At 44.2% G+C, this 27,071-nt stretch overlaps 1 protein-coding gene across 1 annotated transcript; it reads right to left on the reverse strand.

Moving 5' to 3' along the window:
* Positions 1-1,715: 1,715 nt before the first annotated feature.
* Positions 1,716-27,026, reverse strand: DUSP10 (dual specificity phosphatase 10). The gene is made up of 4 exons (XM_030448231.1): positions 26,942-27,026; positions 24,516-25,352; positions 5,431-5,808; positions 1,716-2,144 (listed from the first exon to the last, which is right to left on the reverse strand). Exons 2-4 carry the CDS (start codon positions 25,306-25,308, stop codon positions 1,879-1,881), a joined length of 1,437 nt encoding a protein of 478 aa, XP_030304091.1. The 5' UTR covers positions 25,309-25,352; positions 26,942-27,026; the 3' UTR covers positions 1,716-1,878.
* Positions 27,027-27,071: the final 45 nt, after the last annotated feature.

The raw sequence follows: 27,071 nt of genomic DNA on the forward strand, positions 1-27,071 counted from the left end.
ATAAGTTTTCTTACAGGTCCTGTTTTAAACTTGGTTCAGACCATCTAGGTTTTTATCTAGAAAAAACCTTTACTACCAGACTTCCTGGGATGTATCAGTTTGCACAACAAAAATCATATGAGAAATATTTTCTCTCTCATTTTAGGCTCATGCAAATAGGCTTTAGAGTTGGTAACAGTCCAGAAGAGATCAACTTATACCATACTGTTAAATGCAAACAAAGAAAGCAAAAGTCAGCCACCTAAAGGACACCATTGGGCAGGAACATCAGCCCTACAATAAACACCACGCTTAACACTGACACAGCTGAAAAAACAGGGAAGAAGGAAAGATGTGCAAAAGACACGGGAAAATCCCAGGAGGAGGATTCCCAGAAGTCATGGAACTGCTAAAGGAGCAGGCTATATAGAGGCCAAGGGAAAGCACACAAGAGACCAACATATTTGTAGGAATTGGACAATTTTGTAATGTGGAAGATAGGCTAACTGCAGGAAAAAAAAAAAGGAATCAGTGGAGTAGGTTTATTTCTTATTTTTAAGGTCTAACCCCAAAGAGCTCTCACCAATAGTATGAATTCATCTGAACAGTTCCAAAACTGATGCACTTCCAAGCAGAGAAAAATCTGGTTACAGAAACTGAAGGAGCCAAGATTAAACTAGAAAATAAAGAAAACATGTTCCACCAGTAGAGGACAGGAAAGAAACACTGAAGATGCCAAACAAGAGATTATAAGTTTTGTGAATGGGAGATGTACACCACAACAAACCCAAAACAGAACAAAAACCGACTCCACATAAAAAACCCAAAAAATTGCTAAAGAAAGAAAAGGACACATTTTCCAAAAGATTTTTTGTTTTATAATCAAAATTCTTTTTTACATAGACAACTGAAACACACCAATATTTTGTGTGAAAATATTTAAATAAACTTTGCTCGTTCTCAATTTTTGTACATTCTGACATACATATGCTACAAGGTTTATGGCACTGTAACCAGGATCAAAGTCATATAAAGGAACACAATAACTGCTCTCATTTATCCTTCTCTGAACCAAGCCGGCTGCCGTTGCTCTATTAAACTTTAAAAATTATTACTTTATTATTAGTGGGCAACCAACTCTAATCAGTTTGAACACTCAAAACAAACCCCAAATTATTGCACAAGAAGCCAGTGAAGGCATATGGCATAGAATGATCAAAGTCCCTTACTGTTAAAACCTTACATCCCAAAATAGAAAAATAGAACTGGAACACGAAACACACCAAATAAACTTTTTTCTTCTTTAGTTTGAGACAGGAGTGTTAAAAGTGCCTTACAGACTTTTTAAGCTGCTCCAATTTCCTTTGTATTGGTGAGCATTTTACTAGGTTATCTTTAGCAAAGCCTTTGCAGAACTGAGGCCTTAGTATTTCAGGGAGGTTTTTTTCTGCTTTGTTTTGGCTGTTTTGTCTTTAACTTGAGTTTCTTCAGTCTATGAACCTGCACAGACTACTTAGCCACAAACTCTACAAGTATCTAGAGAGGAGGGAAAAATAAAAAGAGAAAAAAAAAAAAAAAGGTTGGTTTTTTTCTTTTGTTTTTAAAAAGTACTCCTTTTGCTCTGAAGCCTCCCTGCTCTGCCAGCATCTGGGAAGGAAATCACAACCATATCCCAAACACAGCAAAATTCTTAAGATTTCTTTTAAAAACCTTTCCTTAAAAAAAAAAAAAAAAAAAAAAAAGGTTTTTATTAAATTAAAAAAAAAACAAAACAATTTGACAGCCCCCCTCCCCCCAGAAAAAGCTAAAAAGAAAAATCCACACCCCACCCATTACTGCCCTAAATTAGATGAAGAATAGGTTAACCCCTTCATTGACCACCTCCTTACAGCTTTGCTGTCACACAACAGTCTCTACGCCGATCAACTTTGGTGTGAGGATTCGTGGTGTAACACCATTGTTTAGGTCTTCTTCAAACTCCAGTAACTGCCCCATAAAGTTAAGGTTGGGGGAAATGATTGGTCGTTTGCCTTTTACAAATTTATAGGCATCTGTCATGGTCATGCGAGTGTGTTTCATTAAGTACGCGATAACTATAGTGGCAGATCTGGAGACACCAGCCTGGCAGTGGATGAGGAGACCTTTCCCACACTGATGAGCTTCCTCTGGAAAAAAGAAAGACAGAAGAAAATAAGCTTTTTGCTAGATGTAAATTAGAAAAAGCTCAGTGCAATTAGGAGTAACAACGTGAAAAGTCTTTCTATTTTATTACAAGCACAGCAGCATCTCCTCCCCTTCCGCTGCAGTCCATCTTCTACTGGAGTTTCAGAGTGGCTGAATGTGAAACACAAGCCTGTATAACACTGAAAAATATTGAACTGTGCACGAATTCAGAGACACTGCTGCACTGCTCATGTGTGCTGCCAGAGAGCATCTATTTTGGAGATGAAGGCCCTCAATGAGGCAGCCTGAACTCTATCTCCACCTCTGTTTCTATGCCAGTGTCAGCATGCCAACCTCCCTGTCTTTCAAAAGAGGACACCGCCTTTTCAAAACCAGGTATTTTTAGATTCAATTAATAAACATGTGTCTGTTTCAAAGACCTATTCTTTGAAGATTTCACAAAGCTACTCTTGAAATGAGCTTCAACAGGACACTGCTGTAGTGTCACTACAAAAGCAGGAGCTGGATCCAGTTTATAACTAGGACTCCAGCAGTAAGAGACCTCAAACTCTGACCCCACAGTTGCTGCATAACAAGCTCTGTGACTCAGCCACCTTCAGCAGAGTAAAAAGGGGATGTGCCATCCCTGTGTCTTCATAATGCAAGTGCAGCATCACATTCTGATCAACATTTCTCCAGAACTTCTCAATGGAAGTGGTGGGGAAAGGACAAGGTGGGGAGGGAGGGAGACAACAAAACACACAATCATGCACACAGGCTTTCCACCAAGATCCATCACTTAGAGAGGTACAACCTGGGCAGGACTGAGGGAGAACAGAGCTTCTGGAATTACCTCTTTGTTTACAGAATGAGAAAAGTGGAGATTCACTACCATTCTCATCTCCCACAGCTTTCTTTTAAAACAAGAGAAACTTTCAAGATAGGACACTTCAATGCATTTCTTTTGTATCAGTCCACAGGAGGAGCATGAATTTTGTTTACAAGGTTTGGCATGAGTCCAACCCCTCCAAGAGTATGGTTCATCCCACCCCACATGCTCAACCTGTATTGTGAAAGATAAATGAAGCCAACTTCCCTCTAGACATTTTTGCCAGTTAGTATTCTAGAAAGCTGAAACTCTTTAATGCATTTTGACACAATTTCTCAGAGAATTTTTGATTATTTCAATTCCTATGGCCTTGGTCTTAGCTAAACCTGCGTTATGCTGTGTTTTTTCAAGACATATTTAAAAATATCACAGGCCTATGATCTGCTGTTTAAACATTCCCAAATATTCTCAAATGCAATTTAAAGTTTACCCTGAAGAAGGGAAAACTTTGACTAATTACTTCCCCAGCTGGCTGGATTTGCTATAGAGACAAACTCTCAAGGAAGAAATATTTATTAAAAACAAAGACAGACCCTCAAGCTGTAATTATTGAAAAGTAAAATGGCTTTTGAAACACTTTCTAAACCTTTTCAGAGCAAGGCTGCTTCTTCTGTCCTTAGTAAGTTCATAAATTGAATTCTATCTTCTAGTGGTTTTAAGAGCTCTAATCCTGCGGGTCAGAGGGATGTTGGGTGCAGAAATCTTCCACCTGCACCAGAGAACCTCAACTGATCTCTGCCATTTATTTATGTAAACTTAGCCTACTGCACCACCCCATCTTATGGAATTCAAAGTTTAAGGTTTTATTGGGTTTCTTGAACCAGCTTTTCTTCCCAAAGGATCAAAGCAAGGTTCTCTCTCTTGCCCTCAGAGCGGGTTCCACCTCGTCCCTTCACTCAAAAAGTGGCCTTTGCCTTCCCATGCACACAGTAACCAGAAGTTTGAAGAGCTGACAGCTGACCAGCAGAGTCAAGGTTGGCTTAGGAACCCCAGGAAAAATTTGGTTCTATGTAGTGTACACTGTGGAGAACAGCCTGAGAGCTGATGGTAGAAGCTCTCCATGGTTAAGACTTAAGCTTTAAAGCTGCACTCCACCTAACTGCAGTGTAAGCAATGATTTCCTTATCCACCTTCACTAACATGACTACAGCCTGTACGCATCAGCACACAATAACCCTTTGCCAACCAAACCACAGCCAGACTCAGCTAAAGAGCTGTCTGCTTCACAGCAGCAAGCCCCTGTCCTTCCCAGGCAGATGAGCTCAGAGGAATATGTCCTACCTTGGGACCCAGCCCCACACCCAGGTCCTTGCTGAGCCCAAGAGCACCCTTACAGAGCCAGCAGAAGCAGGCTTGATTTTCAGAGGAGCCACACACCCACACACCGACTCAAGAGCCAGAAACATCAACTGTTTAAGGGTAGGGAAAAAGATTACTCTGTGCCCACTTCAACACTTCACTTAAACTGTGTCACAGAACATAAGCAAGTTTCCATTGTCTCATCCTCCACTACAGTTTGAAGTATTGGAAATTAGAATAGCCCAGCCTCAGCATTAGGAAAGACAAGCATACATGGTCCACCCCAGCATTTCTTAGAAAACATCTTAGGACACATCCCTGTGCCAGAGGGGCACAAGTGGACATCCCTAATGCTGTAAAATGCACTGCAGAAACCTGTGCCTACAAAGACAGACAAGAGAAGCTCCTCAAAAGCTTTCAGTATCATGTGATGTCTTTACTGACCAGCTTTGCTGAAAGAGGCCACCTGGCTTTTTCCTGAATGACTAGAGCCAAATACACCCCTAAACTTGGCTTAGAGTTAGGTGGATCAATAGAGAGGCTCAGAGCAATGCAGGTAATGTGATGGGGTCATTTCTTCAGTAAACTACCCAACATCAGATGGAGCTGCATGCCTGTGGTAAACTCTCTCACAGAACCTACAAGTTCTTGAGGCTCATTAATGCAAGTTTTCATCACTATCCACACATATATTCTCTAAAGTTATAAATCTAATTGAACAAGTGGAACATGAGAGTTTGCAGTTTTCTCATGAAATTAAGTTAGGAAAGACTCAGCCACCATTAAAAGTACTTATGAAAAACTGGCTGGAAGACACTGGAATCCAGGAAAGCAAAGGAATGAAAGAGAGGATAACAAAAATCTCAGTTTTGTGGTCTTTTCTGAATTTTGATATCTGGAGGCTGGTATCAATGGATAAAATTGTAGCCCATGGCTACCCAAATGGATATGCCAGAAACGAGTGGAAGCATGAGGTACTTGCAGTTTCTGACAGCCTAAACAAGAGCAGTATGGCCTTAAACAGCCTTCAGGGTAGTTAGCAAAGCATAACATTCACCCTGGCAAATAAACCAGAAGTATTTCAAGTCAAGAGTAATTACCAATGAACTCAAAAGCTTCTTCAAAATACTGCCTGAGATTCTGCTTGTTGCTGTCAGTGGCAGGGAGCCGCTTGTAGTTGAAGAGGCCTTTCTCATAATGGTAGAGGGGCAAATGGGTGGTCACATTGATTATATAGCCTATGTTCATCCTCTGCATTTTCTCCAAGTCCTGAGCATCATGCTCATTTCCAAGGAAGAGGAAGGGCAGGATGGGGGTGAGCTCAGCATTCTCGATATCCGGCGTGGTAGGGATGGACTGAGGTAGTGTGGGGGGCACAGCAGCCGCGCCGCCCCCTCCTCCCCCCTCTGGGCACTCTTGGAGCTGGAGGGAGTTATCACAGAGGTTTTCATGGTTCTGCTTGAAACCACTGAGTCCTCCTGGAAAAAGAGACAAAGCAGATATTTTGGTTAGATGTCCAAATATCAGCGACACTTTGGACCCACCTTTCCTCAGAGCACACACTGAGAGCCATCAGGACTGGAGCTGAGCACTGCCACCAAGGGCAAGAGTGGCATGGATCAGCAACATGGATTGTCCTCCCCTCCAGAAGGCTGACAGTGACAAGGAACAGACTCAAAACCACCTCTGTGCTACATCACTGCGAGTCCATGGGAGGAGGGAAAGATGGGCAGGGGGAGGGGGGAGAGGAAGACATAAGACATTTTCCCAAGAAGGAAAACATCACCAAAACTACAAAACTACAAGCAAATGGACTAGCAGCACATTAAGGCAGAGCAGCAAGCCACCTGGGACAGCTTTACCTGTCCAAAACAGATGTGCTGGCATTGCTCTGGGGAACAGTACCTATACGTTTGTGCAGCTGAACAACAGAAACCCACTGCTAGTAATCTAATTGGAACAGGAGTGATCACTCTACATGTGGCAAACAGATCTCCTTTTTCTGCCCCGGTTGCCTGAAAATATCTAGCAAGAGTTATTTTTAGGACATTAATGTGTATTGGGAAATGGATCCAAGTGAGGAGGAAGAAGTAATTTTTTTGGCTCGTGCTCCCCTGGCTCTATTGCACATTTTGCTGGCTTTTTCAAGCAGTATTTTCTCTCTCCCTTTCCCCACCTCCTTCTTCCAGGAGGGAGGCTGCCCAGAACTGGAGCAAGAAAAGCAGACCTCTTTTCTACACCTCATTCAGCAATTACATCAGCCCCAGGCTCCCCACCTGCCCAGTCTCCATAGCAATTACACAAAGCACACAATGACATCAGCTGGCATGACATCAGCTCTTTGAGCACAAACAATACAAGAAGAACTACTTTGTGTAAGGCCTTTGGTAGGAGGCTGAGTTCCTGGGAGCCGCTGATGTAATGCTAACAGGTGGTTCCACTGAAAGAAAAAGGCAGAAAGAGAAGAAATGCAATGATATAACCCCCCACCTCACCCACAAAAAGTGCACTTTTGTGTTGTAGCAGGGCACTTGGAGTCATACACCACATAGAGACGGGTCAAGTGTTCAGACTCAATTGCACTTTGTTAAATGCAAGCCAAAAAAAAAAAAAAAAAGAAAATCAACACAAGGGGAAGAAGCACTACACACTGAAGTTACTAGAAAGAGCTACACCAGCCAAAATAAATGCTGAATGTCACCATCCTGCTAATTTTTTTTGGTGGTGGTGGTTTGTTCAGGGCTTTTTTGTTTTTTTTTTAAGAAGCTCTTTGTCTTTTCTGTGCTTTTTCACAGTGATCTGCCAAAGGAAGACTTAAACACAGGGTAAAACTCGATGTCACATGAGCTCTGGTTCAAATATAGCAAAGGGCTTCCATGCCTGTATCATAAATCCTGTGGCTCCAAATATCCACATGCTTGCCCATGGTGGTACAGACTTGGTACCCATCTCATTGTGCTTTCCAGTATGTGATGGACACAAGGTATTCAGACTAGGTCACAAATATCTGAACACTTCTAATACACATGCCCTTTTTAAACATCCAGACTTCTGTTCTTCACATGCTGCTCATAACTCACTATCCCAGAAATCGTTGAATCACTCACAAAACACGGTATTTCCCCGTGCCTCAAAAACACACGTCTTCAGCAGTTTCTGCTGTTTAAAGGACTTGGAACAAACAGATCTGCCTTAAATATCTCTACTTGCTAAGTTGTGATAACAGGGGGTAGGATGGAAGGAAGATCAAGGACAAAAATCTGAACTCAAATGTAAATTCCTCCCCCTGGCCTTGACAGCATCTGAAAAGTTTTCTCAGTCTACTCAAAAAAACAAAGATCATGGTCCTCAAGCAGATGTTTGAAGTCTTGTCCAAACAGCCTACAGTGTGGGCCAAAGGATAAGCCCTAACCCACATTCCCATCCTCCTGCATAGGCAATCAATCCATTCAGTTTAAATCCCACTATTTAAAGAATAAACAGAGCACAATGGGGCTCCCAAGAGAACTCATGAAGCTGATTTAGTGTCTGCAGATTCAACCCTCACTTTTCACCTCTCACATAGCCTTCTGGGAGTGAGCAGTCATAGGCAGAGGTAGGATCCCAATGTTTCATCAGTCAGGTGTGGACACATGGTGTGGCAGACACCATCCTGATTCACCAGCTGCCTTATGAGATACAGCAGCATTGGAGAGAACAAGCTCTTTCCCTCACCACTTAGGCCCTCCTTTTGGAGCCTCTGCCTACCCTGCTGGCCAGAAGGAAACTCTTACACTAGTTTGAGTCCTCTAGATGAGAACAGGGAAGAGAAGACAAGAGACCATTTCAATATGCAGAGCTCCTCTTAAAACCACACCCAGCAGAGAACAAGAGGTACAAGGCAATCCCCACTACTTCAGCAGGAGTGTCTGGGTGAAGGATGGGAAGGAGATGCCAGATACAAAATGTGGAAGATATTCAACAAATGGGGTAGCCAAATATACAATAACTACATGTAACATTTCTTTTCTGACATTCATCAGTAAAGAAGCCACCTTTCCTAATGCCATCCTGCCTCTCCTTTTTCTCCTCCACCATGTGGGTCGGGAGTTAAAAAAAAATACCATCAATTCAAGCAATATTTAAAGTACCATACTTGAGAAAGGTTCAGAGCAATCATCTTTGAAATAATACCATACAGAAGACAGAATTACTAATCTGAGCTGGCTCAGACATGTGAGCAAGCTCACAAGGGAGGACTGGACAGACACACCAATACCCAGAAAGGAAACGGCAAGATGCTGTCATGGAGGGAATCTGAAGACAAGAGTAGGATCCTAGCTTGGATCTGCACTTCCATACAAGTCATGCAGGTCCAAACACAGGATCCAGACACCACATGAGCACCGTTCCCTTAACCTGGTCCTCCCACAATCACCACACATTATCCCTGCTCCTAGATGATTTATGAGGCACTAGTCTAATTTAAGTGGACTCACGCATAATACTCAAGTTTTTCAAGTTTACAAGACTACCCAAAAAAAGATCTGTGGGAAGCTCATTATGACCAGTTAGAAAAGGACATTTTCTACATGAAGGTAAATACAACATACAGGATATTCACATGCACTTGTATTACTCTGGCAAACAGCTGCTTTTTCAGCATTTAAAGTCTCCATGCAGTAGGGGAGAAGGATTGGAAAAGACAAGGCTGTACCCAAAGAAGCCAAGAAGCTTCAAGAAGCCTAATCTTAAGAGCTGATTCACAAAACTCAGCAAGGGCCAAGATATATCTCTGCTACTGAAAGCAAGTCCAAATCATGAGGAAGTTTAAGGCATGGAAAGAGGCTTGTGCTCGTGGTTGTAACAAAAGCTGGTTTGGTACTGAAGCTGCTCAAGCCTTCCCAAACCTGTTAGAAGGACAGAGGCCAGTAACAGGGAACCTGGAAGGGAAGCAAAACCTGACAGAAGCCTCCCATTAGCACAAAACCAAACTGCATTTTAAACTAACTTTTCAGCTGCTCTTTGCAATATGCAAAGTCGTGTCATCACATACAGGCAGCCTAAGGATGGAGGAAACATAACATACCCACCAGAAAAGGCCATTACCATGCATAGCAGTGCATCTGAATGGCAGCTATGAAGCTTAGACTCAGCTATGCAGCCATTTTCAATGATAAACCAAAATGCCAGCAGCTAGATAAGCCACTAATGTTCATTTTTATAGAAGGTCATGCTTGTAACCTGTCTTTTCTAGCTTTAGATGTACCACATCTAAAGTTTTAACTACCAAAATGCCCCGAAAAGCCGGAACCATCCAGCCAGTTTGACACAGCCCACACGTGGATGCGGAGAACATTCCAAGTGGTTTTGTGCACTTAACTCCACAACAGTTGCTGTGTAGGTTTTTAGGGTGGCTGAACCTACCCAAATTCAGATGAATGGTATGCAAGGATGCCCAGCACTGAAGAACTCACAGTATTTCCTCTGTAAGGAAATGTATCAATGAAGCAGAACCCTCTGTGGCACACAACCTTGCTTTCTATCTGGTGAAGCACAAGAAAAGACCAAGGGCTGTTGCTCACCACTGATGTGAAGAAACAGATTTTTTGCAGTTATCACTGCATGACATATTACACCATGCTGCCCTGTCAGAGAGCAACAACAGACTTTGAATTGTTTGAGACCTCCAAACTTTTTACAAGTTTCAAGTCAGCACTATACATACTCCAGCTATTCATGCTCATTTGTTTCTGTTCTCTGCAGACATCTGCTCATAAACATCTTGCTTGATGCTCCTCAAAATCCCCTGCTGAGCAGCACCCCGGCAGCTGCTGCACACAGATTTAGTAGCTCAAAAACCACATGGGAGCTTGGGGCTTACACCAGCACTGTAAGGCCAGGTGAACAGCTGGACAGGAGCCAGAGCTGCTCTGAACAACTTAAAAAAGACAAGTAGCATGGTGTTCACATAAAAATCATGCCAAACATGGTGGTATGTGTCACTTGTCATCAGAAGAGGGCAAATACAATGCAAAATAGGCACAAAAGGCATGGTAGAAACTAGGCAACCAGCTTGTACAAGGGATCATGACCTTGCAATAGAACTAATCATCTTCTAAGTAAGCAAGAATAACAAACCTTACCTGCACACATTTTGTACAAGTGATTTTTTTTTTTTTTAAAGAACAAATCAAGAACTAAAGTACAAGGAGTACAGTAACACCTGCCTTCCCTCTGTGTCATTTTTGGCACCTCTTTCAACCACCATTACTGCTCTATGGCTGTGTGACTATACATAAACTAGGATTTGGGTTTACAATATGTTTTTGTCGATTTGCAATATGTTTCCTACCTGGAAACAGGCTCTGACCCCACACTAAAGAGTAAGTAACCTTGCTCCCTCCAAGTGAGAGAGATTTTAGCAAGGCAGTTACCATAAAATACCCTGGCAATAAAGCAATACCTTTGCATTACCTCATCAGCATGGCCATACTTTGTTCTGAGCATGGCAGGTACCGGATGTTCCTGTTATGATAACAAACAAGAACATATTTTTATACATGACAGACTGCAGATGCAGGATCCACATTTAGACAGAACACGTGGTCTCGAGACAAACAAACCTTTTATACAGCTTTCAAAGCTGTCCAGGCGGATTTCTGGATCCACTCATCCTTGATTACAATAGCACAAAGCCATCTCAAAGAAAAATAAAAGCACCACAGACATGCACATGCATGACAAGAGCAGAAATCCCAGCTCACTATGAAGTATGAAGAGAGATGTTTTGTCTGCAATTTTACCTCCTTTTGAGTAGCTGGGCTCACGCAAGGGAGCAGTGCAGAATTTGGCAATAGTAGGGTTTGAGCCACCAAATGCTTTACTCATTTAGGAATGAAGCCAACTTTTAAAACAACCATCCTGCACCCCCTCTGTCAGTAGCCACACAGCAAACCAAGCTCTTGCAGCTGCATTTGAGTGTGTTTAAGGTTGAAACATTATGAGCATTTGCTGCCCACAACAGGTATTTGGACAATTGGTACATATCTTTAAGATGACACTTTGAAATTGTTCAAGTGCAGCCTATTTCTTTAAGCCTGTGACCTCATTTATTTACATTACTACAGAAAAGTACTGCCAGAAGCAACAGCTGATGACAGTCTCATGTATTTTTCCACTAAGACAACAATTAAACTGCTCCTGTGTTATTAATGAACAGATGACTTTGTGTCAAGTTGATTCAGAGTGCAGGATGCCTCAAGGTTAATCAAACCTGACTCCAGCATGTAAAAACAGACAGGTAAAAACAGGCTGCAGCCCTTCCCCACCTAGGCAGAAGGATCCAAGGCTCAGGGTCATCACTGTGCCATGCCACCACCAGTGCCTGGAGGTCCTGCTGCAGGCTGGCATGCTGCTCAGCCACCACCCCTCTACTGCCAGCACTTGGAGCTGCTCCTGTACCATGGCAAGACACAATATTTACTGTGGTGCCATACTTATGTGAGACACACTTACCTTTGAGCATCTTGCTTACTTATCTTTTGTTTTTTCCACCCCCCCATACTCTCACATATTCCTATGCTTTGGCTGAGGCTACAGTCCCCACTAGCTTCAGCAAGTGAGCAGGATCACTTTCCTTGTGCTGACCTTCCCATGACAGGCGGGCAGAGGACCAAAGCTGGCTGATCTTACCTGGAGGCAGAGACTTGTCCCCCACAGGTTTATATGGTGGGAGTGCTTTTCCACAGAACCAGCAAGCTCCAGCACAGAAGATCCCTCAGCGACACTGCTTCTCATTTGACACAGGCTCACTTTTAGCAGCAAATCCATCACAGCTTGCTTCCTTCCACCAAGGGAAAAAGCTGTGCAGGGTGAAACAGAATTCAGCCAGTATAGGCCAAATCCACACCCAGGATGCAGACAACCACCCAGACTGTCTCTTCATACCACCAGCTAACACAACCACATCTGTAGATATTTACAGCCACGAATAAAGCATTTTGCATCTGGGCCATGACCAACCAGATATGGCCAACCACCAACACCACCAGATGACATGGAAAGCAAGAGAAAATCACCTAGCCCACCATACATCTTCTGCAGTACTCTTAGTCTTAAGCAGAGGCAGTCTACTGGGTACCAAAGGCAATAGCAAGGAAGGGATGGATGATTAGGGATGCACCCACAGAGCACCACAGCTAAATTGACTTTGCAGTGGAAGATCCAGTCATCACACTTCCCTACAGCTGTTGCTGGCACCATTTTAGCCATTGCAAAAATGGTTCACAATGTATACTGAGTATCACTCTTCTTTACACACCCTGAGTTATGAAAGAAGGGATGCCCAAATTTCCTGAACATCACAAGACTGCAATTTTCCTTGCCCAAGCAGAGCTCCACTTGCAATTCTGACAAAGAACTGTGCTTTCCACACCCCTTCTAGAGTAATGGGGGTGATCCAAGCAGGTCACTATGAGGGTGCTCATACTCTCCAAGATAAGTGTCCTTCTCACCACCAGGGCTGCTGCTCAGCAGCACTAGGAACTCATCCTCACTGAGGCAGACATCTCCACATGGTTGAATTTATTGTATTTGTATTGTATTTGGCCCACACATCAGGAAGTTGAAATGAAAAGGTTAACTCCCTTCTGTCAAAAGGGGTGGGGAGCAATCAGATCACACTCTGTGACAAAAAGGAGTTCCTCAGATTTCAAAGAAATTGTGTGTGTGTGTGGTTCTTGTTTCTAAAACACTGTAGGGAAGATGATCATAGAATCACTGAATAATCAGGATTGGAAGGGACCTTAAAGACCATCAAGATCAACCCCCCTGCATGGGCAGGGACACCTCCCACTAGGCCAGGTTGCACAAGGCTTCATCCAACCTGGCCTTGAACACTTCCAGGGAAGGGGCATCAACAAGGTCCCTAGGCAACCTATTCCAGTATCTTACTATCCTCATGGTGAAGAATTTATTCCTAATACCTAGCCTAAATCTACCCTCTTTCACTTTAAATCCATTACCCCTTGTCCTGTCACTACCCTCTCTGGTGAAAAGCCCCATCTCAGCTTTCCTGTAGGCCCCCTTCATGGACTGGAAGGCTGCTATAAGGTCTCCCCAGAGACTTCTCTTCTCCAGGCTGAGTAGCCCCAGCTCTCTCAGCCTGTCTTTGCAGCAGAGCTGCTCCAGCCCTCTGATCATCTCTGTGGCCCTTTTCTGGACCCTCTCCAACAGGTCTGTATCTTTCCTGTGCTGGGGGCTCCAAAGCTGTGTACAGCATTCCAGGTGCAGTCTCACAAGAGCAGAGCAGAAGGGCAGCATCACCTCCCTCTCCCTGCTGGCTGGACTTCTTTTGATGCAGCTCAGGATGCAGGTGGCTTTCTGGGCTGTGAGCACACACTGGTGGCTCTTGTTGAGCTTTTCATTTACTGCCTCCCACAAGTCCTTTTCCTCAGGAATGCTCTCTGAGTGTCCATCTGATATGAGGTTCAAGTCCACAACAATGGGAAGTCTAACCTTCTGCAGTACCAGGAGACCACAGTGGCATGAGGACTTTTTTACCACATTACCATTCCTTCTGCTAAATGAGATGATGGGGAAAAAAACCCATCCTTTTAAAACATAAGTATCTACACTTACTTCAACAATCTGTATTTCCCCAACTGTTTTCCCAAATCTGATTTTTTTTTTCTACTTCTATCGCTACTAGCAAGTAGAGTAGGTCAGAATTTCTGCTCCTGCAAGCTTATTTCTCACCTGTCCATAAGAAGTTCAAAAGACACATCACATAGTTTCTTTCCCTGTCACCCACACTGCATTCAGCATCAGCCTTGCCACATAAGATTAAGCTTTAAACAAACATTAAAAAGTAAAACTAAACATAGTTCACAAAGAACAGCTTCCACCTCGATACACTCAGCCTAATCTCTCCCTCTAATCAAGCTGCCAACAGCACTTCAAAAAGAGGCAAGACCCTGCATTCCAGAGAACTTGCAGTGTCAGTTTTTTTCCATGTGGGATTTATCCCAAGAGGTTAGTTTGTACACAAATCCTGGCCTAGAAGAGTCACAAACACATCCTTGATACAACTGCTTTGATGTTCCTTTAAAAGTCAAGAGCACAATGCCAGATGAAGAGGAATGGTTTTCCCCTGGCACTGAGGCACATGAGCCCATGTTTGCATGTTAATTTCATCTTGCTATGGCTGATACCCCTCACTGCAACACATTTTCTCCCACTGGCCTTTGCAGTCCCTGGTCTTATCTACTTTCATGTTGTACTTTGACACCAGGAACCACGCACCCAGATGAGGTAGGGACAGGTCCCAGGGAGGCAGGAGAGCAGCCACTGAAAGCATCTTCCCCTGCTAGGCTGTGCCCAGGGATGGTGGCTCTGCTCAGCTCTGCTCCAAGTTCCTCCTGTCACTCCCATACCTGAACACATGACTTCCTTCTGCCCACCTTCAGTCCTCAGCCCTTTGCTCTTTCGAGGACCACTAGATCATACAAATTGTTTCAAATTAGAAAAAAACCAGTAACTCGTGTTTGCTTTTTGTTAGGGTGGGGTTTTAAGTTTTGGGTTTGTTTGGTTGGGGTTTTTCTCCCCCCTTAGCCTGCTGCGAGGGAAGCTTTCTTGAGAATTTTTTTTCTTTTTCGTCTCCAAGTTAAAGTTTTTCTTCAAACTCTTGAGTTTGATCACCCATTCAAGTCACACACCTCCCTTTCCCACCTTATTTGCCAGCTCTTCCAAGAGATGCTGTTACTGCTTCTGGAACAGTTGTTATCCCATCCAGAATCCACTGACAATGTTTCAAGACCACATTTCTAAAATCAAAACAGCGGATGAAGCTTTGTAACTGGACATCACCCTATGCTGGGTGAGCATGCAGTCTGCCTGCTTGAAAGGAAAAACAAAAAAAATATTCACAGGAAAATAAGCCACATGACAGCATCTTTCAAAGAGTTGAGTTATCCTCCAGGAGAGCTCACAAAGGTGAAAGAGAAGGCCTGTTCTCAATTTTGGTACTAGGATTAATCTATATAACAACGTAATTAGGAACAAGACAAGAAACCCCACATCCCAAACACACTACAGTGCCTATTCTGCAGCAACAGACAAGGGTTGAACTTATCCTCCCTGGAGGGCAAGCATTTATAGCAGAAACTTAAAATTAGATGAGTTACAACTTCTCATAGCAAAAGTATGTATTCCCGTGGGGATGTAGGCTAACATGAAGTCCAATTAAATAATCACTGGAAATGTCAGCATAAACCCTGAAGGAATACATACTTCTACTGTGAAAAGCTCCCACTGGAAATCATATTAACAGAAAGGTCATCAAGAAATGCTAAAGCTATGTACAAAGGAGGCAGGGGAAGCAAAGGGGGAGGGAAGAGAAACTATTTTAATGCAATAAAGATACCACAAACGGTTTTATATTGACAAAGAGCTATGAGAGAGGTAGAAAAGATCAGATTTACTCAGAACATTGTGTTTGGTTTGGTTTTTAACCTATTATCAGTTTTCTCCCACCCATTGCCACATGTATGCCTCAAGCACCTGGCCTGGAGATGGCCACCAGCCAGAGGGCTTTGGCTCAGCACATCTGCAGAGGGAGAATGGTCCCAGCACTGTGTCAGATATCTGATCCTGGATGTGTGGGAGTGAACATTTCTGTTTAATTCATGTTTTAGTGAACACTGACATTTTCATGGTTCAGCCATCCACTAACTCACTTTAACCTTTTAAGGGCAACCTTTTCAGGACAGCTTCTTTTTAAGAACAGAGCAGGCTCCTTTCTTTCTCCTGAGGATGAACACGAACTCTTTTCCAGTTCAAATCACTGCTCCTGCCCATCAGAAGCATCAGCGACATTTGCGTTAGTACAAAAGGAAAACAAGGTGCTGATATACTGCATCAGCATTTGGGGCAATCCATCTCTGCTGGATCTAAACTTGTTTGGAAACAGAGAGTTTATATTCTTTTGGCTAGAGATATCTGACTCCAATCTGACACTTTCCAGCAAGGAATTTCAAAGCACATAAAGAAAACCCAGAGAAAGTTAAGGGTGATCTCTTGATGTATCCCAGTAATACAATGTCTAAAAATAAGAGCAGCAAACTATTGGAATTAGCATGAGGCCAAACCAGCCCCCACGCTCACACAAACCTCAGGGGCAGCCCTGCCAGCTCTTAATACCAATCCTGATGGTCAGGAAGGCAAAGCCTAGACCCGAAAACCCCCAAAGGTCAAGAGGAAGTTGACCTAGTTTGCATCCATATACTCCAGAGTCATGGGAAAGATAAAAAAACCAAAAAATAAAGAGTTTCACTTATTTACAGAACCCAACGCTTAATAGCAACCAACCAAAGAATCTTCTTATCCAGATCAAAACCAGCCTGGGTCACCCAATCTCCACAGGGGAGTTAACACTACGGCTTCCCAGAAAGCCCAAGCATTGTGTTATCCCTTAGAGATGTCACACTGCCTTACAGGACTAACATGAACACCTATAAACCTAAGATTAACCTCATGTTAAATGATCACATTAAGTGGTTTTGCATGTAAAATAAGTCAGCAAGTTCTAAACACCAGCAAAAGGCTTATTCTGAGTTTCTGTCAACTGAAGAGATACCCACCCAATAGCTTAGTGGAGCTTAGAGCCCATTACCAACACACTACAGGTCAGTTGCTGTAATAACAGCTTTTGCCTTAAAACATTACTGGTCAACTGCTTACATAAGGTTTAGTATTACACTTTGGCATAAGAAACTGGAGACAACAATTTTTACTGATATGACAGAAGCTTGCAAATTATCTTCTATTTTCTAAGTCTCTTTAAGCCATTGTAAGAAAAAATATACATGATAATTCATGTGTGGACAAGGATTACATTTTTTGTTCTTCTTTAACTAGAAGCTGTTGTACTCTGTTACAGTGAATCAAGTGGGAGCTAACCTAGGCACACTGCAGATTCTTTAAAGTTAAAGCATAGTAGAAGAGTAGGAACTAACATGTCTACATAATTTTCTAATTTATTGTTTCCAATTTCCTCCATCAAAGCCATTGTCTTCAAAACGTATGTAGTGACATACACCTGCAAAGCAGCCCCTAGAAAACCCCAGCGAGAGCAGTGGTTCCCAAGCTCTCCCATCCACTGAGGGCAGCAGAAGGTGATTACACAGGTGATACAATTCCCCACCACCACACTAACCCCAGACCCCCTCAGTAGGGACCACCCAGTGCAGGGACTCATGGGCTGTCCAGACCCCAGCCAAGGGAGCTGTGGATATAGTTGAGCTAGACAAGCCTAGTATTGCCCTTCAGAGCAGCAATGGGATGCTGGTTCCTCCAGGGTAAGAGGGACTAGGTGGCACCTACTCCTGGGAGATCCCAGGAGCTCCCCACAGACTTGGTGGCTCTGGTCCCTCTGTAGGGGCACTACTAAAAACAAATGTCAGGATCTCAAGCTTGTGCCCCTTCTGTATTTTGGTCTCACTGGAAGCAGAGCTCTCCTTTAGAATGGAGGTGATCCCTCCCAAGCAGAGAAAGACACAAAAAATGAACGTTGAATTTTAAAAGGAAAAAAATCCCCTAGAGTGTCTTAGTGAAGATACATTGTTAGGAGAGGAGGGCGAGGGGGTACCTGCAAGACTCTCTCCAACAGGAAGCTGTGTTGTTCCAGGACAACCTCATAATGGTGGATGAACCCAGTCAACCACACTTAAGACTGATGGCAACAAGAGAGATGAGCTCAGTGTTACAAACAGCACAAAGGAGAGAAAAAGAAAACAGAGAACAGATTAAAATGACTTGTCCAAGGCCAAGCCTGTTGTGCATGCTTATCCACAGAGCAAGAGAATAAGCATTGCACTGCCTTGGCCAGAGCATCCCTGGCCCCAAGACTGTCCTGCTTTCTAAGCTGAGTTATCCCTCTAGCCAGCTTACCCTGTCCCTGCATCACATGGGACAGAGACTTCTCCAGTCTCCCCCTACTCTGCTTCCAGCTCTAAAATGCTGCTGTACAGTTCCAGAACCAGGTCAGAGAAAAAGTCTGGAAGGAACATGTGATCCTGGATAACCCACATCTTTCACAGCAAGGAAAAAAAAAAAACCAAACCCCACCTCCAGTGGGCTGAGATGCTTCCAGGCACAAGGTTGCTTCAATTAATACCTATGATAAAGGCAAAGAGTTTTCTGTACTAAAAAGTCACAAGGCATTAAGAAAAAATAAAACCACTGCAGCACCACTACTGAAGCTACTGAAGCAGAGAGCATCAACTAGTCAGCCCATAGAGACCACAAGCACATCAGGACTTCTCAGCTGCAAAAATAACCCTGCTGAACTCCTTCATGTCTTCTGCTCACAGCAGCCCCCTGTTTCACCTCCATGCAATGTGAGTTGAGAGACACAGCCAGGACTGGTGGCCAAACCCAGAAGTGTGAGCCTTGCCACCCTAGGCATCAACATTCACTAGTTCATGACCAGATGAAAGGCTGACACATGATAGAGCTGCCAGCTGAAAAAAGCACAATGTTCAATACAGTACCTTTATCCAGCCTTCTCTCAAAAGGACTCTTTGCCAGCTTTGACTTTCAAGGGAAGAGGAGAAAGGTGACATCCACAATATCTTACCATCTTCTTTAAGCCCCGTATTACCAAAAAACAGCACATCAAAAAGTTTAACTTTTGGAGTGCTGAGGAGTTTTTAAAAAACAACCAACCAGCCAACAACACTGACAGCAGATTCAGGTGAGTACCTAGGAACAAAGCTCCAGGCACACAAGTGCTCTTGATAATTCAGGTCAGACCTGTGATTTCTGTAGCCAGCACCCTCCCAGACCCACCAGAGTCTTCCCAACAAGTCCAAGAGACCAGACATAATCTTATCATACGCATAAAGGGATGATGCATTAGGTCATTTTCATAGATTACTGAAATCTAGTTCTTTAAACAGTGTGACTTATATAGCTCTGCAGGTCCACACTGAATATTTCAGAAATATTTCTCTCCTGCTTGGCTGGTAAAAACACAAAACAGACAAATGTTAAGACTGGGTGAACACTGCTCCTATTTATGGCATTTCTTCACTTCACACTTGCTTGTATAAATAAAAATTATTAATAATGTGGCTTTTTACAGAGTAAAGAAAGTCATAGCCTAAAGAATATGGGCTGATCCCACATCTGAAATACATTGCAAAGCCAAGGTAATCTCACCAAAAACTTTTGTTCTCGTAAGCACAGTAAAATCAGTGGCTACTGCTTTGAAAGGAAAACAATCATAAATAGGCTCTAAAAAAAGGTCTGTCTGTATTAGTTAACATCCAGGTGCCACTTAAACCTTAAATATAGCTACTCTTCCACCCTGAGCCTCTCAAAAAGGCTGAGCTTACCTTAATAGTAAAAAGCCAGATGACACAACAGCACACAGCTATAAAGATGTTACTAGTAGAGTGTTTCACCTCCAACAGGGTAAGGGCATCACATGGGGCATTCAGCCAGTTATAACCCAACATCTACCTACCAGAAACATTGCAGGAGACATCCCCCCAGTTTAAACATAGCTGGAGCCAGACATTTCTTTACAAGCATCAGAAATACTTGCCTAATGTAAGTTTGTTTCTTGACTCTTAGTCTCGTTTCCAACGGTGTAAGAAGTTGGAGAGCCAAAAACCAAACTTCTCTTTCCTGTTTCTCTCTTTCCAAGGCAGCATCACCAACAGTGAAAATGTGACAGGCACTGTACAAGCCAGCACTTCAAGTGCTCAGATGGCATCATCTGAGAGGAAATGCTACACTTCCCATTACTGTTGAGATACACTCCTCCACAGAAGCTTCCCCACGAAGTACAGAAAAGACACTGGTCTCCAACCACACTATTGCTTCAGTTTATCTGTATGCAAAAGGAACAGCCACAAGTAACCAGTTTGGTTGGCATTACAGAAAACACAATTATCTATTCATGTGGAGAAAGAGATATCACTTTAAGCTCCAGCAATCAGTCTAAAAACTGAAGGCAAAAATCTCAGCCCTAACAAAGCCAGCAGAAGTTTTTTCCCCAGTGACTGATGGGGCCAGATTTCCTTTACAGCACAGAGGGAACACACTTTAGTTTTAAACACACTGAATGTTTCACATGCATTACTTAACACTTAAAAATATACATTTCCCTATTACAGCCATGATCTAATAATTATTCAGTGAAGATCTTTGGTGGTGATAAGTGCCAGGCACATGTTTTGTTGGTCAGCTGGATTTGTCAAGCATTGCATCAATTTTTACTGTCAAATACACTTGTGCAGTGTAATCCAATTAGGGTTTAAAGCCATACTGACACTTTTTAACTATACAGTTAATAATGCATTTGCAAGAGATTGTAACCAGGTCAGGTATTCCAAAGGCAGTTGATCAGACTATTTTACACAAACAAGGCACAACACAGAACATTCATTTTATAGGTGATTTGGTCCCTCTGTAGTTGTTTCAACTTCACTGACATGAGACTTGAGTGTGGTAAGAGATCTGAAGCTATTATTAAACCAGAGCAGAAAGCATGAAGTGGTTTGCTGGCAGGTCTTACACTCCCTGCTATAATGGGAGCAAGCCACTTTATTTATTTCCCTGATAGATGAGCAATGAGAATACTGAAAGCCAGAGTATAAATAAGCTCCTCAGACCAGAAACAAGAACAGAGAAGAAACCAGTTGTTATCATCACCAGTCGTTTCCTCCCCATCCCCCTTGCAGCAGTCAAGCCATCAGATTACAGCATGCCAGGGAAAAATTTTGCACCTTTTGCACATCTGCTTTTGAATTTGGCATTTTCCTGCAGTCAAACAGACTCCTGTAAAAGCTAAACACAAGACTTAAGTGGGTTCACAAGGGTCCTGCCACTGTTACTCACAGGCATGATGATAAACTGCTAGATATGGGCCAGGGAGACAACGGTAACTCCTTGTGTGAAACACTGTTGAAATGTATTGGCACAGACACTTCAGTTTTTCATTTTTTGTTTCATTTTTATATTTAACTTAGAAAATAGACGCTGAACTGAAAATCTAAACATTCAATTCTGTGTAAAATATTTCATCTGCATGCAAATCCATTTCCCACTTCTATTTTTAGGTCCCAGTAGCAAATTCAAGCACACAAAAACCCAAGGCTCCCAGCCACTATTACTATGCGGTGCTCAGGGAAGGCACAGGTTCCTCACCACTGAGTTTGCAGGAGGGAAAGGGACACAACATCACTGAGGAGGGACAGGGCTGCTGAGCCTGACCAGAGCCACACACAGGTTTGACACCAGGCAGAAGGGACACTGTTTTTTCCTTCTCTCCTTCCATTGAGAAGACAAAAACAAACCAATCAAACAAACAACAAAAAAAAAAACAAACAAACAAAAAAAAACCAAACCAACCAGACAAAAAGAAAAAAAACCACACCAAAAAACACAACAACCCATCAAATCTGTAAGAAGGAAGACCTTTAGGTTTCAGTAAGCATGCAATACCATGGTCTAGCATGAAGGTACGTGTCAGAGGGCAAACAATTTCCTCCAGGTTTGTGTAAAGATTGAGCAGTAGCTTCAGCTGCTAGAGCCCATGTAGCAGCACTTTTAAGTACATTTCTTCTTATAAAAATCAGGGTTTATGCCTGTCTCAAGTGCTGTTGTGCCTCATGAACAGAGAAATAAGCAAATCTTTGCTTCCAAAAAAGCTTAAACTGAAATTATGTAAATGTTATATTTATAAGCAAAAAAAAAAAAAAAAAGCTCCACATTAAAGGGAAGCATTGATAAGAAAGAAGGAACAGAGGTCTTAAAATTCCCCTATAGCACAGCATACATAAAACCTCAGTACTCTTTTGTCACAGTTTATACACTGGTCTGCTACATTAAAAATAAATCAGGCCACCTCTTTTTAACTTGAGCCCAATAAGGTGCCTCATACATACATATATTTATTTGTAGATCACAGACTGGTCTTTGGAAACAGCATTTCTCTGCTGCCTAAAGAGACTCAGCCACCTAAAACCTAACTGCACAGAGGGCCACATCACTACCCCAGCCCACCATAACCCAGGAGCTGTAACCCAACTCTCAGCTTTGCTGATGGGATTCGCCTCACAGCACGACACTGTGCCATGAAAACAGCAACAGGGACACGGGCTGACAGGCAGCACCAAACATGGAGAAGGTGGCACCGGATCAGGGGGACATAAGCTTGGACAGCCAGGCTAGCAACCAGTGTTTGCAAACACAACACGGGGATCAGATGCGCTGGCAATAAATTAGGATCGGATCACAGTACGCGGGAGAAATTGCTTGAAATAACATATGGAGGCAAAGAGGGCTCCCCAGCTACCCCAGTTTCATTTCAGTGCCTGGACCCAGGGACATGCACACACCAGCTCTCAGGCTGCTGAAGCATGATGCAAAAACTAAACAGGTGAAACTAAACCAGCACTTCCAGCACTGCTCTTCCAGCTTGGAAATGTTATCACAGCCTTTCTAATGCTGCTTTCGTGTACATTCAGCTCCATTTAACCCCGGTTTGTGCCCCACCTTAAAGGACAGGAGATGTATTGAGGTGATGAGGGTAGCTCCTCCAGGAGCTTGCTTCCCCATGAGAGGCCTGCTGTGGCCTAGCCCATCACTACATCCAAAAATCATAGCACTTGGGCTTCCTCTGTCTCCTAGCACACTTACAGATCTGTTGGCAGCGCAGTCTGGGCAGGGAATTTCTGTTGGTAAGGTCTTTGAGACAGATGCCCAATAGTTCAGTGCTGCCCCCTAGTTGGGCTTTGTGGCTGCATCTCAGCCAGGACATCTTGATTTCATGTACTACAAAACTTCTAGTTTAAGGTCCAGTTTTCAGGAGCCTCAACGTTTTCAAAGAAACACTGAGAAAAAAGTTTCAGGATCCCATTTTTCTAATGACAGGAAATGCTACAACCATTAATCTAGTTGCAAAGACTACCACCAGGAATGTGGGACTTCAGTGGAAACCTCACTCTGCAAAGCACTTCCTCTCACCCTCTTAGAAATGAAGGGCACCATCATAACCTGAGAGATTCAATTAAAAGGAAACAGGGAACCTGCAGCAAAGCCCAGCATGACCATACACTAGCTAGGAGCAAGCTCAGGGCAATTCTAAACTTCCACAAGATGCACACACAGGAGAGTACTTCACAGGACCCTTAGCTGCTATAAAGCTATGAAACTAAACAGAGAGAAAGGGATCAGTTATCAGCCCTACCCATTCTCTTGCCACGTTATGCAGGTTGGGAGTCACAAGCTGTATAGAAAAATTAAGTGAATTAAATGCAGACAGTGTGAGCTAAGCAATAAATCCCTCCATAGTTTATCAGTGCCACAGCCAGGCTCTGCCAACCATGTCTCTGCAAGGCATAAACACCAAGGGGAGAGGAGATTCAATCTAGAGGGCAGCATTGTTATAAATAGGAGTTACAGAATGAAGTGAAGAAAGGGAAGTGTCCTTGGATGCTGCCTTAATTGGTGGGGCTCATATCTCCCAGAGGATTAAGGGATAGACCAAACACCACTGGATTTTTAAACAGGAGCTTTTACAGGACAGGCCATATACATATATAAGCATATGTACATGTAAACAAAACACTTTCAGATCACTTTTTAAATTAATTACCTTCCTCTCTCCATTACTGTGACCCAATACCACTAAATCAAGGCTTGACTTCTCCAAGTTTTGCTGACCATGATGCAATGCCTCAGACCAAGTGGCCTCCCTCATCTTCCCTCCTCCCTTCTACTCTCCAGTACCCCTGAGTTGTTTACCTTCAGTAAAGGTCAGTCTGGCCACCTAAAAGAAAAGTGTACCGACTGGACCTCTGCCCCTTGGACTATAAATACTCAGACCAAGTAACAGGGGAAATTCTTTGTCTGCACAGACACCGTGAAGCACATTTCCTCCTCTTTCCAGTTACCTACTTTCCAGTTTCCACTATTCAAGGACAACAGTCAGGGAAGAGCAAGCATTTCCCCACTACCAGCTCCATTTTTTGATATTTGCTTTGCCACCAGTGACCCAAGGCACACCAGCCCTCCTTAGAGATAAACAGACACTTTCAGAGTGTCATCAGCAAGGCTGCCACTAGAGAACAGGCAGAGAACAGGCATTGCAGAGCAAACCATGACACCATGCATGGGCAAAAAGAAGGATTACCTTTTAGGACTAGGGGTTCCTTGCCTTCTCGTTTGAGTGACTCCAGTACTATGTGGAGTGGCTGGGAGGGCATTACTCTGCTTGGCTCATTGGTATTCTCATCATAAACTATGATTTCTTTGGAAAAGATCCTCTTGAAGGAGTCCTTGCCTTCCCGGCAGGAGATCAAGTCCAAGACTGTGATCTTTCCCTGCTGAAGCCTTCTCCGGCTGATCTTGTCAGAACAGTTAATATGGACAGCCCCTTGAATGTGGCTCTTATTATACTCCATGAACGGCCTGCAGTCAATGATGACAGGCCCTTGGTTCTGTTGGTGGCTCTTGCTGCATTTGGTCATCTTCTTTGCTAAATCATTGGGGTAAATGATTTTGATGCTAGCGAGTTGCTTGGTGGTGCCCGAGACTGGGCTCCCCACTCCACCCAGGGGGCTCAAGCTGCCAGCGTTCTCATTGCTGTTGACCATTTGGTTGGCAGGACAGGCAGGGGAGGCTCCGACACTGGTGCTCGCTTGAGTTTGGGCCTGAGTGTCCTTGTCGTACGTTGACACAGTGCAGCAACTGGCACTGCTGCATCCACAACTCAGGGAGCGTGCAGAGCCGTTGGATGAGGGCATATACGTGAGATTAGCAGTCTTTAGGGACACGACAGCTGCGCTGAGCAGACTGGAGTGGCTCTCACCAGCAGAAGAGGCAGATTCAAGACAGCTAGAGTTTAAACAAAGGTTGAGATCCTGAGGTCTCACGGGCCTTGAAAGTGCCACTACTACCCTGTCGTCTAAAGGAGATGGAGGCATGAGGAGGCTGAGCACTAGCAAGTTAGGAAGAACTCAAGATCACCCTGCAAAAGAAAAAAGGGTGGGGGAACGGGAAGAATAGGTCATGAAATCACACAGGTCTACAGATACAGCCCATGGGTGACAGTCTAACAAACCCTTCTGACAGTTAGCAGCTAACAGTAGTTGATAAAAAACCTTTTCTAATCCTGCAGCAAATACTTCAACTATCTGCACGTGTACACATGGTACACAGAATACACACGACCCGCCTGGACTGTTCTGCTACACCCAGGAGGAGGCATTTGTCTATATGCAGATGGCACTGAGCTATTCTGAAACCCCGAGCTGCAAGGCTTGCAACTGATAATGACAGAAAGGCACATCTTCTCCTTCCTACTGCTTACTGCAAAGGAAGCAGCTACTGGGCTGACTCTACTACTCTGAGGAACACGCAGGATGATCTCAATGTGTCAGCTGTGATAGGCAACTTCTCCAGCAAGTTGGAACCAAATTAGCTTGTGAATAAAATCTCTGAGATGATTACAAACGTTAACACATTAAGCTTAACACATGAAAAACCTACCAAAACAAAACAAACAGGAAAATTAGGTTCTGGGGATCTTTAAAGAATGAAAGCATATGACCTGCACATCCATTCCCCCAATTCCCCTCACCCCCTTAGAGAGTCTAATCCAGCTCCCACAGGCCCCGGGCAGACTGCTGCTGCCCAGCAGTCCTGGAGCAGCGGTTCCCTTCTCCCCCTCACATCTCACAGGTTCTAAAAAGAAGCTGCAGCGTGTCCAACCTTTGGTTTACCATTTGCTCGGAGACATCATGCGGAATTAAACCCACCACCAACCACCATGCTCCACTCGAGAAGGAAGGAAGAAAGACAAGAAGAACAGAACAACCTAAGAAAACCCCGACGGTGCCTCCCCTCCCCCAGCAACTTTCAGAAAACCGTGGCTCTCGCTGGAAAACAAACATCCTCACAGCAACTTCAACAACTCCGCCAAAGCCCCGAAACCGAGCGAGCGCTTGCAAACAGCAAGCAGCGCTTCGTCTTCCCCCTCCAGATTCGCGCTGGGGACGTGAGTAGGGGGCACAGGGATGTCCCAGCACGAACATCTAGACCTCCTCCCCGGGCAGCCTGGAAGACGCTGCCTTCCCTCCGCATGAGCCATCATCGGAGCAGCCCCGCGGGCAGCTCAGGAGCATGGAAAGGTTCCACGACCCACCCGTCCGTCGAGGGAAGCGGTCCCGGGGCCGAGCGGAGTGGCACCGGCTCACCTGGGAGGTTTTCCAGCCTATTCTTGTATTCTCGAGCTCCCCTCACCCCTTTTGGCTGTTGAGGGAAAAAAAGGACGAACAAGCCCCGAGCGCCTCCGCCTGATGCGATTAAAATAAATTAATGAAACGACGGAGACAACACAACGCCCCCAGCCAGGGACCGGGAGAAACCGCAAAATGAAGAGGAAACCCGAAGTTTTACCCCCGGGCGCAGGAACACAGGTCCGCCACCCCCCGCGCGGCGGGCCCGGTCAGGCCGGTGCTCCGCACCGCGGCAGCTCTGCCCGACCTCCTTCAGCACCCGGGTCCCAAAGAGGCACCGCGTCCCGCTGCGCTCCCTCCCGCCTCCCCCCGCACTAACCGGCGCGGCGCACTCCGGTCCGGTACGTCGTGTCCCTGCACGGCCGCCGCTGCTGTTGCGTGTCGCGCCCGCTGCCCCGCACGCCGCCCGCGTCCCCCTGCCCCGCGCGCCGCCCGCACCATCCTCATTA

The sequence above is a fragment of the Calypte anna genome, chromosome 3 (genome assembly GCF_003957555.1).
Source record: "Calypte anna isolate BGI_N300 chromosome 3, bCalAnn1_v1.p, whole genome shotgun sequence".
NCBI classification, from domain to species: Eukaryota; Metazoa; Chordata; class Aves; order Apodiformes; family Trochilidae; genus Calypte; species Calypte anna.

Bases quoted from the DNA above. Each gene is read 5' to 3' on its own strand.
- DUSP10 (XM_030448231.1), bottom strand. From the start codon at position 25,308: ATGCCTCCATCTCCTTTAGACGACAGGGTAGTAGTGGCACTTTCAAGG. The intron at 5,809-24,515 runs GTAATCCTTCTT...CTCTTTTTCCAG, and splicing joins GGAACCCCTAGTCCTAAAAG to GAGGACTCAGTGGTTTCAAG. The intron at 2,145-5,430 runs GTAATTACTCTT...TCTTTTTTCCAG, and splicing joins AGAAGCTTTTGAGTTCATTG to AGGAAGCTCATCAGTGTGGG.